Source organism: Natator depressus, chromosome 4 (genome assembly GCF_965152275.1).
Source record: "Natator depressus isolate rNatDep1 chromosome 4, rNatDep2.hap1, whole genome shotgun sequence".
Classification (NCBI taxonomy): Eukaryota; Metazoa; Chordata; order Testudines; family Cheloniidae; genus Natator; species Natator depressus.
Window position 1 is genome coordinate 97,040,048 of NC_134237.1, and position 17,341 is coordinate 97,057,388.

The 17,341-nt window shown below is 44.0% G+C and overlaps 1 protein-coding gene across 1 annotated transcript in view; it reads left to right on the forward strand.

Annotated features, from left to right (window-relative positions):
* Positions 1-7,018, forward strand: part of SMIM14 (small integral membrane protein 14) — a 67,315-nt gene extending 60,297 nt beyond the window's left edge. The window contains exons 4-5 of the mRNA XM_074950113.1: positions 3,749-3,897; positions 6,327-7,018. Coding sequence (XP_074806214.1) covers positions 3,749-3,897; positions 6,327-6,359 — 182 coding nt within the window. The 3' untranslated portion in view covers positions 6,360-7,018. The remainder of the gene's footprint in view (positions 1-3,748; positions 3,898-6,326) is intronic.
* Positions 7,019-17,341: the final 10,323 nt, after the last annotated feature.

The following is a 17,341-nucleotide window of genomic DNA, read 5'->3' on the forward strand; positions in this document are numbered from 1 at the left end:
AATTCGAACTAAAGTCCTAGTGTAGACCAGGGCTGAGGCATGTTTTAACTGTATCATGGGATGTAATTGGGTCTTTTTATGCTGCCCCTCTATAACTGAGTGAAATTTACTCAATGGGAATAAAAAGAATGTGAATACAGTCAAAGCACATCAACATGGCATTGCTAACACAAGTGGGTTTTTGACAATTGAAGTATGTGAAACTGGCTAGTCAGTTGAGTTTCTGCTGAACATAGCATAGGGTAGCCAAACCCCCCTCAAGTGATATGTGACTTTAGGACCCAAGTTAGCAAAGCATTTAAGTACTTGCTGAACTTTTATGAACAGGGATGGACTTAAGCATGTGCTCAAAGTTAAGCTTGTCCTTATGTGTTTTGATGACTTGTTAATGTATATACATTACAGTATACACTCCTTGTAATGAGTAATATAATCTCTCTGTAATATTCCCTACTGCGCTTTAACACAGTACTGTTTCAAAAGCATGACATTAAAGCAGTAGCTCTCAACCTTTCCAGACTACTGTACCCCTTTCAGAAGTCTGATTTGTCTTGTGTACCCCAAGTTTCACCTCACTTACAAACTACTTGCTTATTAAATCACACATAAAAATACAAAAGTGTCACAGCACACTATCACTGAAAAATTGCTTACTTTCTCATTTTTACCATATAATTATAAAATAAATCAATTGGAATATAAATATTGTATTTACATTTCAGTGTATAGTATATAGAGCAGTATAAACAAGTCATTGTCTGTATGAAATTTTAGTTTGTACTAACTTTGCTAGTGCTTTTTATGTAGCCTATTGTAAAACTAGGCAAATACCTAGATGAGTTGACGTACCCCATGGAAGACGTCTGCATACTCCCAGGGGGTATGCATATCCTTGGTTGAGAACCACTGTGTTAAAGCACACTCGGGAACCTTTAGCGCATGGCAACAGGGTCTGCATGGATCAATCAATGTGCAATGCATTAGTACACTTCAAAAATCACACCCCTGTAGTCCACTCTACTTCTTTGTGCAGATAAACCCCTAGGTACAAGTAACCATTTCCAGTTCTTTTCTGGTGTTATTAGGATACACACCTTTTTTTTTTTTTTTAAAATAGTATCAGGAATGTTTTGTCAGTGTTCATTGCTTAAAACCTAAAATCAAAAGCCCTAGAGGGACCTCAGGAGGTCAACTAGTCTACATGTCTGTTCTGAGGCAGGGTTAAGTATTATGTGACGGAGATGGGATGCATAAAGGCCTCCCAAAGTTTCAAATATTGATACACCAAGCTGATTAATGTTGTTTCACTTGTACAGAACAAGACTACAAGCTGAACACTTGCCTGCACAATTCTACATGCTGTTCTGAATCCGTATTTTATGTCCTAACTAGTGAACTGAAAGTTACATTTCGTGTTACGATATGTTCTCATTTTGCTCCTGCTAGATCTTCTTCTGACCCACACCCAGAATGGCTCAGACTTTCAAACTCTCATTAGAATGTTTTTTTGTAATTGGCATTTATAGTTGAACTCGTTCTATGTTAGCAGCTTTTCCAGATTTGAGATGTCTCCATTTCAAAGATTTGAAAAGCAAGAGTTTAATGGCAATTCCTTTAGCTCATAAAATCAAAAGAGTTGTCTCATTGAGTCTGAGGAAGTGCTGCTGAGGTCTGATTTTTCATAATTCATCCCAATTTTTCTGTTATATTTCTGAGTGAATTTAATGTACCTGAAGAATATCAGATTGATGGCTCTGGATCATGAAGTCTTGTATTACAGAAGAGCTGTGCTGTGGGCAGCAGTCCTGCAAACTTCCCCACAGTACCCCATTAGCTTGCCTTAACTCTGTTATGTAGACATCACCTTCATTGATGAGGGAATAGTTCTCTGGGCCCACTCAGCCCTTGGGCTCTCTTGAAAATGCCATTAAGGGGAACAACAGTGATAATAGTTTTCCATTGTGAAAACTTGTGCTCAAGAAACTGACTGACCCCACCCCACTCAATGCAAATAGATCATCAAACAGCTATTACTAGTGATAACTTCTAGCAAACATTGGCATAGGCCAGATTTAAACCAGCGTGTTAGAGGTGAAAGACTCATATGTAATTGTCAAAAATAATAGAAATCAGTGGATGCTAAAACCCTGCAAATTCCAAGGCCCTGGGTCTCCCTGTGGATTTCCCCCAGACTTTGAGGTTTTGTACAAAATCTAAACTTTCATAAATAAAATCAACTAGCTTTTCTTGTTCTGAACATTACCTCCCAATAACATTGCATTAGTTACCTTCTGATGGGTAATACACAAATTACACTGTGTAAAGTCAATGACAATTTTGCTGTTGGATTCAAAAGATATATTATGAGCCTGAAAGAGAAGAAGTTCAGCGTGATGGGATGTTAGATCAAATGCTTAATTAGGGTAATTTTAAATACTAGCATTTCACTACTACTTGTAGCAGAAATGCGCAGCTAATGTGCTAAACCTGGCAACATTGATCTCTGGAAAAAGGCTGCATATTTTAAATATGCAAATAATCAGATATTTGGGAGGCTTTAAATACTTATTTCTCCCTGGTAGTACAACCAGACAACTCCATTCAGGGGAATTTCTCAATTTTGTGGAAATGTGCTGAAGTTCCAGCCATTTGCTATTTTGTTGCAAATGACAGTATATCAGCTTCCCTTTTTTATCAGTCCCTGCCTCTGCCCCCTACATCACTCTTCTTCCCAGAAATTAAGGACCTCCTGCACCTTGACCCACCAATATTTTGGTTTTAGGAAGAAAGGGAAGTAGTTGATAGTAGTTATGCCATTCTGTTAGGGAACATGATCTCAGTGACCGTCACACAGCTCACATATTGAGTCAAATCCTTAAATGAGAAATCTTTGCCACACCAAGCTCATGACTAATGCCAAGGCAGACATCTGTTCGCACAATTTTTGCAATACATAATTTTGAATTTCCATCAAATTTAGAAACACCAGTCTCCTTGGAAACTATTGGAGAGCTAAATTAACAGTAAACAATTTATTCTGAGTGGTTTGCCAACTTCTTTTCACAAGTAGGTATAATGATCCCCTGTGCTTGGGCTGATAGCAGGGTTTGAACCTGGACCTTCAGTGTTAAAAACAAACTTTTCCCACTAGCTATTAAGCAGCATTTGTAGTAGACTCCTCCACCTATGTAGATCAGCCACTGGAGGGGAACAAAGACTCATGCTTATCTAGTGTGGGTTACACAAAGAACTAGATGCCTTCCTTGTTCCTACATATACAAGATTGCTTAAGAGCAAGTGGAGGCTAACAACCCTGCACTGTGCATTAGGGTTTGCAGCGTCAAGCCTATAAAAATGGGCTATGAAAATCATACACCATTCCCTCTACACGTGTGGAATGTTTCACTTATATTGATATATGTATAATATTGTGTTGTTTTTTTTGCACTGATATGAGTTGTAAATCATTCTGAACACTGGTCTTTGTATACTCTGCCCACAGTAACATAGTGTGCTCTCTTTATCTGCAACCCATTAAGAGGGAATTTCATATCAGCTTTAGGAAATTGGCACTTTTTTGTCAACCTTACAAAAAGTTGTGAATCTTAAAGCCAAGCAGACAGAATAATCATGGCTGTGAACCAAAACTGTTGTAGTTTGGTCTGATACTTGTGTTGTTTACATTTTCATGTTGATAAAAGGACTCTGCTCCCACACCCTTTTATGATGTAGTTTTCTCTGTCTGTAGTGCCGGGACCAAATTCCTCTGGTGATAACGGCATCAGTATTGCCATGATAATGATGGCCTGGGTGGTTATCGCTCTTGTCTTGTTCTTGCTGAGACCAACTAATCTAAGAGGATCCAACATGGCTGGAAAACCAGCCAGTCCACATCATGTAAGTATGTCTGTGTCTTGAAGCACCCTACCTAAAGAATTTAAATAAAATATCTAGATTTAGGAACATTTTTTAAGTACACTACATTATATTCATTAGTTTTTCCCCAAAACTGTTTTCCTATGCTTTCTACTGCTATGTTTTGGTATCACATTAATATTAAATGTATATGTTCCCTTCTGCAAAAGTCTCTCAGACTAGAAATAATTAAGTCTTTTGTTTAAAGTGTGGTTATATTCTGAAAAGTAACTAAAAACAAGATCTCAGTGAATAGATCTGCTCCCTCTGCCTATTTAGAGCCATAACTGCCAATTTTATTGACAAAATTAAGGCTATGTCTACACTGGCACTTTTGTCGTTAAAAGTTTTGTCGCTCAGGGGTGTGCAAAAACCCTCTCCTGAACGATAAAAGTTTTAGCGATGAAAAGTTTTAGCGCCGGTGTGGACAGCACTTCATCAGTGGGAACCATGCTCCCGGCGAAAAAGCTACCACCCCTCATTCGGAAAGATTTTATTTTTTTGCTGGGAGAGATAAAGAGCAGCTACACAGTGCACCATACAAAGACGTGGCAGCGGCACAGCCACACCATTGTGAAGTGTGCAATGTAGACATAGTCTAAGTTTTCACTGATTATACTTCTGAGAGACCTGCAGGGCCAACACAGCTAAACCACTCTGCCTTAGGTTGAGCTGGATTCGATTCCTTGTGGTGAACCATAAACAGAAGTGTTATGTTCTAATTGGTAATACCCACTCAAAGCCACAAGATGCACAGCAGTAACCAACGGCCTCAAATTGATCGGCAGAATCTTTATCAAGATGGCAAGAACTGAGATGTGTTTTTAGGATAGTGATTAACTCTCCCCTCCTCCCCCCCCCCATATCTTTTTTACTTTACACTGAGCACATATGATGTGGAAATAGCTGAGATGATAAACATGATGTAAGGGACCAGGGCATAAACAGTCTGACCTAACAGTCATAAGTGGGGTGAATTCTGCCCATTAGGGCCAATAGTCACCAGGCAGGAGTTGGAGGGCTCACAAGGGCCAGGCTCCATAAGCAAGAGTCAGGATCAGGCTGGAGTCAGAGACCAGAGATCAAGCAAAGTCTAGCATTGCCACAGGCCAAACTCTGTATGGTTACCCAAACAACTTTCTGGGGCCAGGGCCAGATTAACTTTTTGTGGGCCCAGTGCCAAACATATTTGTGGGCCCCCATGGGGCAAGGTGCAGGGCGGCGGGATGGTCAATCTCCACAGTGAAGGGCGGGCTGGGGGCAATGAGGCACAGCGTGGTGGGAGCAGCCCCGCTCTGCGCAGCCCAGCAGGAGGGCACTGTTCATGAACCTGCAGCTGCCAGATGCACACTGGCCTACCCAGCCCTGTATTGCCAGCATGCCCCTTCCCCTTGAGGGCGGGCCCGCACCACACCGCCCCCCCTGCCCAGTGCCCCATCCTTATGCCCAGCGCCCCCTCGCCCAGAGACCTCCACCACAGATCTCTATGCCCAGCCCCCACCCCTCCCAGAGACAGGCCACTGGTTGCATGGAGGTGGGAGATTACCCTGCAGCCTCCTTCACCCCATCCTGGGACAGGGACTCAGCAATGAGGCTGCACCCAACTCTGATACAATGCAAGGGCCAGGCCTGTCCCAGAAACACCCTGAGGTCCTGCCCCCCTGGGCTAGGCGTACCTGGTGTGGGTGATCAGGATCAGTCTGGCAGCAGGATCCAAGTGCAGAGGACTTAGTGTGGGGGGATCCAGTTGGGGGTAAGAGAGTTCTCTGTGGGGCAGTCTGGGTGCGGGTGGCTCCGTGGGAGATCTGGATGCACAGAAGTTCATTGGGGGGTTCCAGGTGTAGGGGCAATGGGACTCTGCAGGGGATCCAGGTGAAGGTGTTTGGGGCTCAGCGGGGGGGTCTAGGTGCAGGGGAGCTGGGGTTCATTTGGGTGGGGGTCCAGGTGTAGATGGTTGGGGCTCAGTGGGCAGGGTGTCTGGGGGGGCTCATCAGGGTGATACAGATGCAGGGGAGGTGGGACTTGTCAGGGTGAGGGCTTGATGGATCTGCTTAACAGGGGAGCCCCAGCTTCTGCTAAGGGGATGCCGCATACTGGACTCCAGCTTCACCCCTGCCCTCACTTCCCCCGTCCTTTCCCATCCCATGCCCCTTTCCCACTGCTCTATCTCCTTCACATCTCACCCTCTTCCTTCCACCCTGCCTCTTCCCCCCTGGCCCCCGCTTCCCCCATCGCCTTCTCTCCCCCATCCTATGTCCTTCCCCACTGCCCCATTTCCCCACTGAAGGGAAAAACAGAATTGTTTGTTATTTAGTTTGAATATTAGAGGAGGATTTCATTCTTTTTATAAGTCATGCTTGGTAGACTAGAATTTCTAAACCAGTGCATTTTTTTCCCTTTTGTACAACCAGGGACAAGAACCACCAGCCCCACCCGTGGATTAGACCTTCTAATGCTGGAAATGCTCGACTGCTAAAACCTTGCACGACCAAATGAACGAAAGTGACCAGAGTACTAAATCCCATTCAATACTATTTTCCTTTTGCATTTACATAAAGCAGGATGATATTATTTTGGTATGGAACAGCTAGGAGCTATTTCACTTTTAAGTTAATTCTTGCTTTATATATTATTACCATTCCTAGTAGGTGATATTTGAATAAACAATAAGGAGCTGCAGGGGGTGGAGTTTTGGTGGTTGTTTTACTGTGGACATTCCAGTCATTCTCTTTTTGTTACAATGATTACAATATATAATTTCTTTGCAGTGGTCTCTGGCATAATTCAAGGAAAATTTAAATCCTTGTGCATTTATAGTCATTAAAAGTTATTTTTCAGATTAATTCTCTTTTTTCCCTACATATTTTGGAAACTTATTTGCAAACATGAGCGTGAGTTTTTTGTAGAAAAAGTGAAATTACTTTACCTTTACCCAGTGATGAGCTGCCAAAATCTTAACAACTGGTTCCCTCCTCGAGGGGGGTTGTGGCCTGCCCCCAGCCCCCGTGACTCCTGCTCCATCCAACCCCCCGCGTTCCTTGACACCCCCCCCAGACTGCTGCCCCATCCACCCTCCTCCCCTGTCCTCTGACTGCCCCCAGAACTGGCCAGGAGGGTCTCGTGGGCCACCGTAGTAGGTGCCCACCCCACCCTGCCCCTAAGAGCCAGAGGGACCTGCCAGGGGGCGAGGTGGGGAGTCCCAGCGATGCTTACCTGGGGCGGCTCCCAGGAAGCATCCGGCAGGTCCCTCTGGCTCCTAGGGGCAGGGTAGCATAGCTAGGGGGGAGCAGGGGCAGCGGCCGCTCCCCCAACTGATCACATCAAAAGTGGTGCCTTAGGCACTGACCCCGTGGGTGCTCCAGGGCTGGAGCCCCCACGAGGAGAATTTGGTGGGTGCAGAGCACCCACTGGCAGCCCCACGCCCGGCCCCAGCTCACCTCCGCTCTGCCTCCTCCCCTGAACGCACCGCCCCACTCTGCTTCTCCAACCCCCGGCTTCCCGCGAATCAGCTGTTCGCGCGGGAAGCTGGGGGTGGGCTAAGAAGCAAGCGGTGGCTTCACGCTCAGGCCCAGGAAGGCGGAGGCGAGCTGGACGGGGGGTGGGAGGAGGGCCGCCCGTGCCACAGCAGGTAACCCGGGGTGCAGGGGAACCTCTCCCCGCCCCAGCTCACCTCCGTCTCCCTGGGCCTGAGCGCGAAGCTGCTGCTTGCTTCTCACCCCTCCCAGGCTTCCCGCGTCAACAGCTGATTCGCGGGAAGCCGGGGGGGGGGGGGAGAAGCAGAGTGGGGCGGCGCGTTCAGGGGAGGAGGCAGAGGCGGAGTGGAGGTGAGGTGAGCTGGGGCCAGGCGGGGAGAGCACCCTCTGAATTTTCCCCGTGGGTGCTTCAGCCCCGGAACACCCACGGAGTCGGTGCCTAAGGCGCCACTTTTGGCCGGTTGTTAAATTTAGACGCCCTTATAGAACCAGTTGTCCCTCGTGGGACAACCGGTTCTAAAAGGGCTTCTAAATTTAACAGCCGGTTCCAGCGAACCGGTGTGAATCGGCTCCAGCTCACCACTGCCTTTACCTTGCTGTTCAGAGCAGCTTTAACTCTTTGGACCGCCAACATAGTTTTTAGGGCTGTTGCAAAAGCATGGATCATCTGCTGTAATGAATGTACATCTATGTGTGTGGGCATGAGAATGTGTCTGAAAATTATCCCAATCAAAAGCTTGTCTTATGTGTAAGGAATTTACACAAAAGATTATCATCACCAAAATGAAATTAAATACATTCACCAATAAGTGAGCTGTCTAATTCAATGTATTTTTAAAGACAACTAAAACCTGGGCAACTAAATATTAAATTCTAAAAGAGAATTGTTTACAAACTTTACAAAAAGAAAAATCTACTGAAACGTATCCATTACAATTTTCTGTCCTGAGTATAATCTTATAATAATCAAAATCTTAAATTTTTTGCTGCAACACGTAACAAGATCAAAACGTTATCAACCAGTCATTAACTTCAGAAAGTTATTTTCACTTACTTACAATTTGGTTTTTACCTATATATTGTCATAATCCTTTACCCTTTTGATTCTTATCTATTCGTTGTTGGATTGTTCAATACAGAAATTGCAGGTGAAGATCTATGGCATATATTTTCCCTTTAATGTTGGTGTGTGTGTGTGCATGCATGTGCATCTTCCGTTGGAACTAGTGACAGTGACTTTTTTTAAACATACATTAAAGAATTTAAGAACATTTTAAAGACATACAGAAAAGTGACATTGTATATTTTTCTTATCAATTTGAAAAATTAATGGGAATAATGTAAAGGACAGTTTTGTGTGACCAGATGGCTATGGAGCTACTTTCCACAAAAGTAGGGAGAACAAATATGCGGGGAATTAATGGCCTGATCCTGCAAGCTTTTACTCGCATGAGAACGCCTTACTTTTGCAAGTAGCAAAGGGGCTATTCATGTGAGTAATGATTTGCATAACTGGGCCGTGGAAAAATATTACGTTGGATCCCTTTGTTATCAGAGATAGGCTTGTCCTCCTCAGGGTAAATGGCAGGTCAGCCAAATTTCTTGTAAACATACAGTACAGACCCGAGAAAATGCTTTTATAATTTGATGTATGTAACTGTGCCACTGAGCTTCTCTGTAGCAGTGTGCTGTGTAATACAGCACCTATAGATAGGGAGCATTAGTAAAATAATAATATTGGGCCAAATTCTCTGTTAGCCTGATGCAGCCTTACTGAAGAGAATGGGATTGCAACAGTGTAATCGAGAGAATTTGTCCCAATATGACTGATGGCAGTATAGGCCACAAACACTGTGTAAGAACATTACTGGGATACACTATCCAACTACTAGTTTTTGCCTTCCTAGTACATCTTTGGAATAACATTTTGAACTGCGTAGGTAATGTGGTATCTTTTTATTGGACCAATAAAAAATACTTACATGGCCTACCATGCCTGCGTTTTTTTTCCCCCAAGAATCAGTGGCCAGGGCCATCCCTAGGAGAGTGTGGGGCCCAGGGCGGAAGTGACAAATCCCTCACTTCCAGCACTGACTGCGCTGGCCAATCGTGCTGGCCCATGGGGCCCCCCCAAAGCGCAGGGCCCAGAGTGGTTGCCCCAATTCGCCATACCCTAGGGACAGCTCTGTCAATGGCCAAAAGTCTTCAAACTTGGGTGCATTAAGTTAGAAGCCTAACTCCATATGTAAGCACTTAACTGGAAGGGGCTTCATTTCAGAGATACTGAGCAACTCCAGCTCCTTTTGAAGTCAGTGGGACTTGCCGGTGCTCAGCACCTCTGAAGATCAGACCACTTCTATTTAGATGCCCTAATATGTATATAGAAGGCATGCTTTGTGCACCCTGCTTTGAGATTTTGGACAATATATAGCCATAGATGTTTGTACATTGTAATCCGAGAAATTTTTAATTGTGTTCTGTGTTGAATCAACATTTTTTTTTTCTTAAAATTCTGCTAGTCAAAATGTTGTCCGAACAGTTTTATACATATATACTTTCCTTATGTAAATTGCTATTTAAAATTTTCTGTGTGAAAGAAAAGCAGTGGAAATATTGTATAGCAAAATGTTTTGCTATGTAGCCAGGCCACTATCCCATGCCAACATGTATGCCTTTTAAATTCTGAGATATTCTCTCTAGTATGTAAACTTCAGACCAATAATACTGCTTAAAGTAAAAGTAGCTATTATAAGGCTGTATTTTGCCACTTTTATTCATGTTATTTTACTCAACCAGTAGCGCCATTGTAATTAGTTTGACTATTGTCAGAGAATGTTCTAGCTGCAGCATTGTTAATAAGGGTGGCAGAATCTAGCCCATAATAATAATTTGTGATGAAATAACTGCATCGTGATTACAAAACTGAACACTGTACATTTTAAGAGGAACCCCTTGGAAGAGATTAGAAGGATGTAAAGTTTAAGACCATGATCAATTTTATATTAAAGGTTTGAGGCTCAGCTAATAAGAGAGAAGTTGTAGCAATTAAAGAAATAAAGAAGAGAGTTTATGTTTATACCTTCGTTTATAACTTTGTTAAAATAATAGTATTTTAGCACCTGCTTAACACAATTATTATATTCTGAAATGAAAAATCATGTGTTCATATAGTGTCTGCAGTAATGTTGCCTTGTAATGTTTACCTAAAGATGAAAAATGATAATGTGATGTACCTGATGTAAATTGGTGGTTTAAAATGTCTGAATCATGCCAAACAAAAATCATGTCTGTGCCATTTGAGGTTTACTATTAATCTTCTACTGAGTATTTGGAACTGGGATAAAGGGCTTGTACTATGCACTTTTTATTGACAAATAAATTTCAAATCTTAGTAACCCTTTGTTTTTGTCTGAATTTCTTGATAGAATCACAATTGCACCAATCTAAGAACAACTTTGACTAATTTTAAAGCTCATCTCAAATGATCTAGCAGTTAAAAAAATAATCAACCAACAAATAGCAACACAAGATTAGATTGTTAATCAGGGCTAATTACAAAAAATGACATTGTCGTGCATGGATTCTAACTTTTGATATGAGCGCAGACCTACATGCAACCCAAGCTAGTCAGAATAAATGGTAGCAAGTTCAGAGGTTTAAGATACTTTGAGGACCAAGACAGGGATTTCCCCTCTGCCCTTTGCATTGGAACCTTTGGCCCAGAAACTTAGAAATAACACAATAGAAGGAATAACAATAGCAAAGACACAAAATAAAATTGTTACAGTAGAACCTCAGACTTACGAACTACTTGGGAATGAAGGTTGTTTGTAACTCTGAAATGTTCGTAACTCTGAACAAAACATTATGGTTGTTCTTTCAAAAGTTTACAACTGAACATTGTCTTAATACAGCTTTGAAACTTCACTATGCAGAAGAAAAATGCTACTTTCTCTTCATTTTTATAGTAGTTTACTTTTAACATAGTACTGTGTAGTATTTGCTTTTTTGGCGGTGGCGGGGGGTGGGGGTCCTCTGGTGCTGCCTGATTGTGTACTTCCGGTTCTAAATGGGGTGTGTAGTTGACTGGTGAGTTCGTAACTCTGGTGTTCGTAACTCTGAGGTTCTACTGTATAAGTATATTGTCACGTTATTTAAAATCAAAATCTGTTAACTCAGGGGTTCAACACTTTTTCCATCCATGGTTTACTGGAGTGCACCACTCAAATCCCACAATTCTAAGTGGCTACACTGGATTGTGGGATTTAGGTAAATACAGCCAGAATCTGTGTCGGCATTTTTAGGATGCTGCATGGACTGGGGGAATGTAGGTGGGGCTGGCTGGTGAGAGACTACTAAAAGTGTTTTTTCCCTTTCTACCCATACAGAATTCAGCTTCATTTCCTCCAGAGCTGAGCACTGTGGGAAAAGTGGAGTGCTGAGGAGATGCTATGGGCTGGGTGGAGCAAAGGGTGTAGCTGCAGGAGGTAATGACCTGCTCCATTCCCCTGCTTTCTCAGTTTTTGTTGGGTCTTACTAATTACAGGATGTTGGTGCTTTTCTTCTCCCACTAGCAATAGGGTGCAAACCAGTGATCATTGCCTTACCACCAGGGCAGCTCACACCCCACTAGTCAAGAATTCCTGTACTACCTCACCCTAGGAGATAACAAAGGAAATCAAAAATCCAGGAGGGTAATAAGCAATAATTAAACAGAGAGAGGCAATAAATATCCCAGAATGAGAAACAAATTTTGATTTAAACACATGATAAACTAATTTAAAGATTTAAGAGTGCTACTTCCAGACAATTTAGAAATGCTCTATGATCTTGATTTTGGACCCCTAATATGTCATCTCAAAAGATTGACAGTTGGAAAAAATGCAGTTTATCTTCAAAAGACAGAACATCAGCTATAAAAATAAATGCACTTCCTTAACTATATTTCCAGTTCCAAATTTTACACATCAGCATACATGATAAAATGATTGCAGATATATCAAATAGCATTATAAAAATAATTTGGAAACAAACAAGGAAAACCACAGAGTTTAACTTACTAAGTTAAACAGATCAGAAGGAGGTTTTCCAGCTCCTAATACTGGATCAGTTGTCAAGCCTGCCAAATAAAGCCCTGGTAGCCTGGTCTTTCTCAAAACCAGAAGAATGTTGGATCCTGTTAGAACAGATAGAATGTTCAGGAGAAATGTATCAAATCTTTGCCATGGTCAGTAAAACAGATTGCCCTCAAACATATCCAATAATACTACATTTATAGGAACTATGCTGTGTGTGTTTGACAAAGCATAACCTTTTTTCTATTCTCACTAACTTCAACAGTAAACAACCCAAAATTTAACCCACAGAAAAGATAAGGTAACTTTGAAGAACAGGAAAGCTCTTGTCGTGGGCCAGATCCACACTTGGTGGAAATCAACATGACTCGATTAACTTCAAGGGACCTATTTCACTTTACACCAGCTGACAATCTGGCCTAATTATATAAAAAAGGTAAATTCATGACCTTGCAAAGAATGTACAATAAATTTCATTGACCAACGCTTCCTGTGTCAATAAATAAGATAAAAATGGGCCAGACCCCGGAGAAGCTGTTAAGCCTGCCCGTGGCAAGTTACTCAGAGGAGCTGCCAAGCCTACTGCTCGCCGGGTACCCTGAGGAGCCCACGGTGCTTGATTCCTTGGAGGACACCGTCTCGACGCAGGTACCGCTAGAGGGGGAGGTAGGAAGTAGCCCAGGGGCAGCCGACCCCAGTCTGGCTGCAGCACACCCAGAGCCTATGTCAGTGTGTTGCGGCCAGGATCCCCACTGACACAGCAGCGGGCCTTCTGCCACTGCTAGGGCCCCAGGCTGGGACACAGTGGAGTGGGTGGGCCTGCATCCCCCCTGCCACCCAACGTGTGGGTGGCAGTCTCCCCATCTCCCAGGCCCTTCGGAGCCAGGACCCGGGCTTGTTGAACTTAACTGTTTGCTCAGCCCCTGCCTGAGGGCCTGAGCCATAGACTCTGTACTGCCCCGCCCTGACCCAGGGCCTGGCCTTGTTGTTGCTTACCTGTCTACACAGCCCCTGCCTAAGGGCCTGAGCCAGTGACTCTGTACTGCCCCGCCCTGACCCAGGGCCTGGCCTTGTTGTTGCTTACTTGTCTACACAGCCCCTGCCTAAGGACCTTAGCCAGTGACTCTGTACTGCCCTGCCCTGACCCAGGGCCTGGGCCTCCTGAACTCATTTGTTTCCTCAGCCCCTTCCTGAGGGCCTGAGCCACAGACTCTTTGCCGCCCGCCCTAGCCCAGGGCCTCGGCTTGTTGCTTAACGGTTTGCTCCATCCCTGTCCAAGGACCGGAGTGTGGGGCTCGCTACTGCCTGCCAACCGGGTGTGCGTAGCCCTTGTTTTGCCTCTACTGCTGCCATGGCGCGAGACCCCGCAGCCAGACTAGTTCCCCGACAGAACCAGACGGACGTAGCCCCGGAGAGGGATGAGCTCCGGCCGAACCACTCTACAGTCAGAAAATAAAGGAAAGGAAGACATCAGCATTAAGAACTGTAACTGTGCTTACCTATCTCTGAACCCTACATCATTTTCAGAGAAAGGTATAGAAGTCGTGTTGATTGCTCACCCTCGGTGGTCAGAGAGCCAGGCCTCTCTTTAGCATCCGCAGATCCTGTTGATCTCCATTTAAGAAGCGGTTGAGACACAGGGTCCATCAGTTGCCTGTGACAACAGTGTCATACCATTTACTGCCTATCAACACCTAAAAACGGTGTAGTATCTGGGGTATTTTTGTTTTGGGTATATTTACTTATTGCCAGGGTACTTACTTGGATAGGGCCTGGGTTTTAAATTCAAACAGTCAAACCACATCTCACTGTTGTTTCTTATTAAGTTTATTTGTTTAAATAAAAACTGTTGTCTGTTTACTTTATTCTTCTTCTCTTCTCCTTTCTTTATCCATTTACACCACAGGATAGGGAGGTACACAATCTTTCCATTCTAACCCCTGGGTGATAGATACCGGATAAAGGTCCAAGATCCTGCTAATTAGCTGCAAGGTATAGCTGGCCTATCCCATCCTCTCCAACACAGTTAACGTTACAGGGTTAACGTTACCGCATCTAAATCTGCAGTTTTCCTTGTAGAGAGGGAAAAATCTGGCTTCATCAGCCAAACCAGTTATTCATGCAATTTGGTTTTCCATGATATGTGGGTACCTGTCATGGAGACCATAAGTGCGTAAAGACTTCATTCTAATCTGTTTTTGTGCTGGATTTATTAAGCCTGCAAATGGGCCTAGCATTGTTACCACTTTGTCCAGTTGTAATCCAGGGGAGACATACTAGTAAATCCTTTAGCAGAGGACCATCTTTTTATTATGTGTTTATACACTGGTCCATGACAGAGGCTCCTAGGTGCTACCACGATAAATAGCAATATGTTGTACTTTAAACCTTCCAAACACCAAGGCACAATCATGGGTGGCATGTGAACCACCCATTTGGGGAGGCTAGCCCCTGGCCCTGCCCCTTCTGCCTGAGGCCCCGTCCCTCCCACCTCCTCCCCCGCTGGAGCCCCAAGACCCCCACCACAGCTGGAGGAGCCCTGCCCCAGCTGCCCCAGGATGCTGCTTCCCAGTCCTAACCCTGAGTGCCCCCAGCCAGCCTGCCTGAGTGCCCCCAGCCCTTGAGTGCTAGGCCAGCCCACCCACCCCCAGAGTGCTGGGCAGCCCCAGTGCCCAGCCATGGAGCGCTGGGCACCCAAGAACTCCCTAACCCTGGAGCACTGGACGGCCCAAATGCCAGGCAGCCCGAGCACCGGCCCCAGACCCTGCAGTCCCAGCTGCAGGTTGGCCCGCTCCACCTCCCGCCCACTTTGGAGAAGAAGAGTAGCCCGGACTGGGGCCCCAGGGGAACAGCAGGGGACAGGAGGGGGCCTCGTCATGGAGCATGGGTGGAGCCATGCCTGGCATTTCAGGAGGCTTAACCTCCTCTGTCCTGCAATACCCGCTGTAACCGTGCCTTTGGGGGTCACAACTGAGAATACCAAATTCAGGACAAACTGCTGAGAAATAGGGTGGACACACCCCAAAACTAGAGGTTATTCTCCCATGAGATATACCGAAACAGCAACAAAAGTAAACTTCTGTTTCACCACACTGGCTAACAAGAAGTCATAAAAGCAGTTTCCTTAGGTATTCCAGTCCTTGTATCACCCCAAAAACACTGGATTTAAAGATGAGTGGTTCTTTACAACCAGTCTCAAAAATAAAAGGTTCTTCTGATCCCAAAGAACCAGCCAAACACCCTGGTCAATGTATAACTCAGATCTTACCCAAAAATCACGCTGATGCCAATCCTTTAGTATCTAAAATCTAAAGGTTTATTTATAGAAAGAAAGAAAGAAAGAAAGAAAGGTGAGAGTTAAAATTGCTTCAAGGAATCACATACATTAATTGCAAAGTTCTTAGTTCAGGCTTGTAGCAGTGATGGAATAAACTGCTGGCTTAAGTCAAGTCTCTGGCTGCTTCCAAATCATTGGAAGGACTTCAATCCTTTGGTTAGAATGCTCCCATTAGTATAAGTCCATAGTCCAGAGGCTTGAGCAGGAAAGAGGCAAAAGGGAGGTGTTTCCAGGGCCTTTTATAACTTCTGACATGTGGAGGGAAACCCATTGTTTCACACAAAGCCCTCAGCACAGCTAGTGGAAAATTACAGGTAAAAGATTAGAGTTTGGAGTCATGTGGGCAAGTCACATGTCCATGCCCGATTTCGCTTAGTCATTGCAGGAAGCCATTACCTATACGTCAGATGGAACGTCCACAGGAAAGTCCACTCAGTGTAGTTGGGCGTTTCTCATGGTCCCTTGTGAGTTAAGTGTCCTTTTGATGGGCCACTCAATTTGAATAGTCCCTCCAAGATGTGCTGGCTAACTACCTTGTGGGAGTTACCCCAGAAGCAACCATTTGAAATCCAGGTATAGAGCCAATACTCTCGATCCCAAAGGACCAAGCCCCAGACCCAGGTCAATATACAAATCAGATCTTACCCACAAATCAAGCTGTTGCCAATCCTTTAGAATCTAAAATCTAAAGGTTTATTCAAAAAAGGAAAAAGATATAAATGAGAGCAAGAATCGGTTAAGTGGAATCAATTACATACAGTAATGGCAAAGTTCTTGGTTCAGGCTTGTAGCAGTGATAGAATAAACTGCAGGTTCAAATCAAGCCTCTGGAGTACACCCACAGCTGGGATGGGTCATCAGTCCTTTGTGTAGAGCTTCCGTTTGTAGCAAAGTCCCTCCAGAGGTATGAAGCAAGATTGAAGACAAGATGGAGGAGCTGCAGCAGCTTTTTATAGTCTCTTGCCATGTGGTCTCTGCTTTCTTTGTCCCAAAGACAAGCTTTCCATCACATGGTATGGAAAAACCTCAGAGTTCTGTCCATAGGCATGTCACTGCATACCTTGCTGAGTCAAAAGGTGTATCTGCCGTCTCTCAATGGGTCAGTTGTATAGCTGATGGTCCTTAAAGGGCCATCAAGCAGGCTAGGCAGAGCTTACACCAACTTGTTTGGGGTGTCACCCAGAAGCATAGCATAAGTTTGAAATACAGACAGTATAGAGCCAATATTCATAACTTCAACTACAAAAATGATACACATATACAGATAGTATAACAACTAGCAAACCATAACCTTGTCTTAGACACCCTATTCGACCCCTTCATACAAGATTTGGTGCCACTACAGGACTTTGGTTGCAACAATGATCTATACGGTCCCAGTTCACGTCAATAAAGTCACAAATGGATATCAGTGTTTATTTTTAAACAAATGTCTACATTAATTGATTTAAATGTTCACAATTGCACATAATTATGGGTTTTAAGCATTTTTTATTTTTATCAATTTAAATTTTCACAGTTGCAGGACATTATCAGGGGTC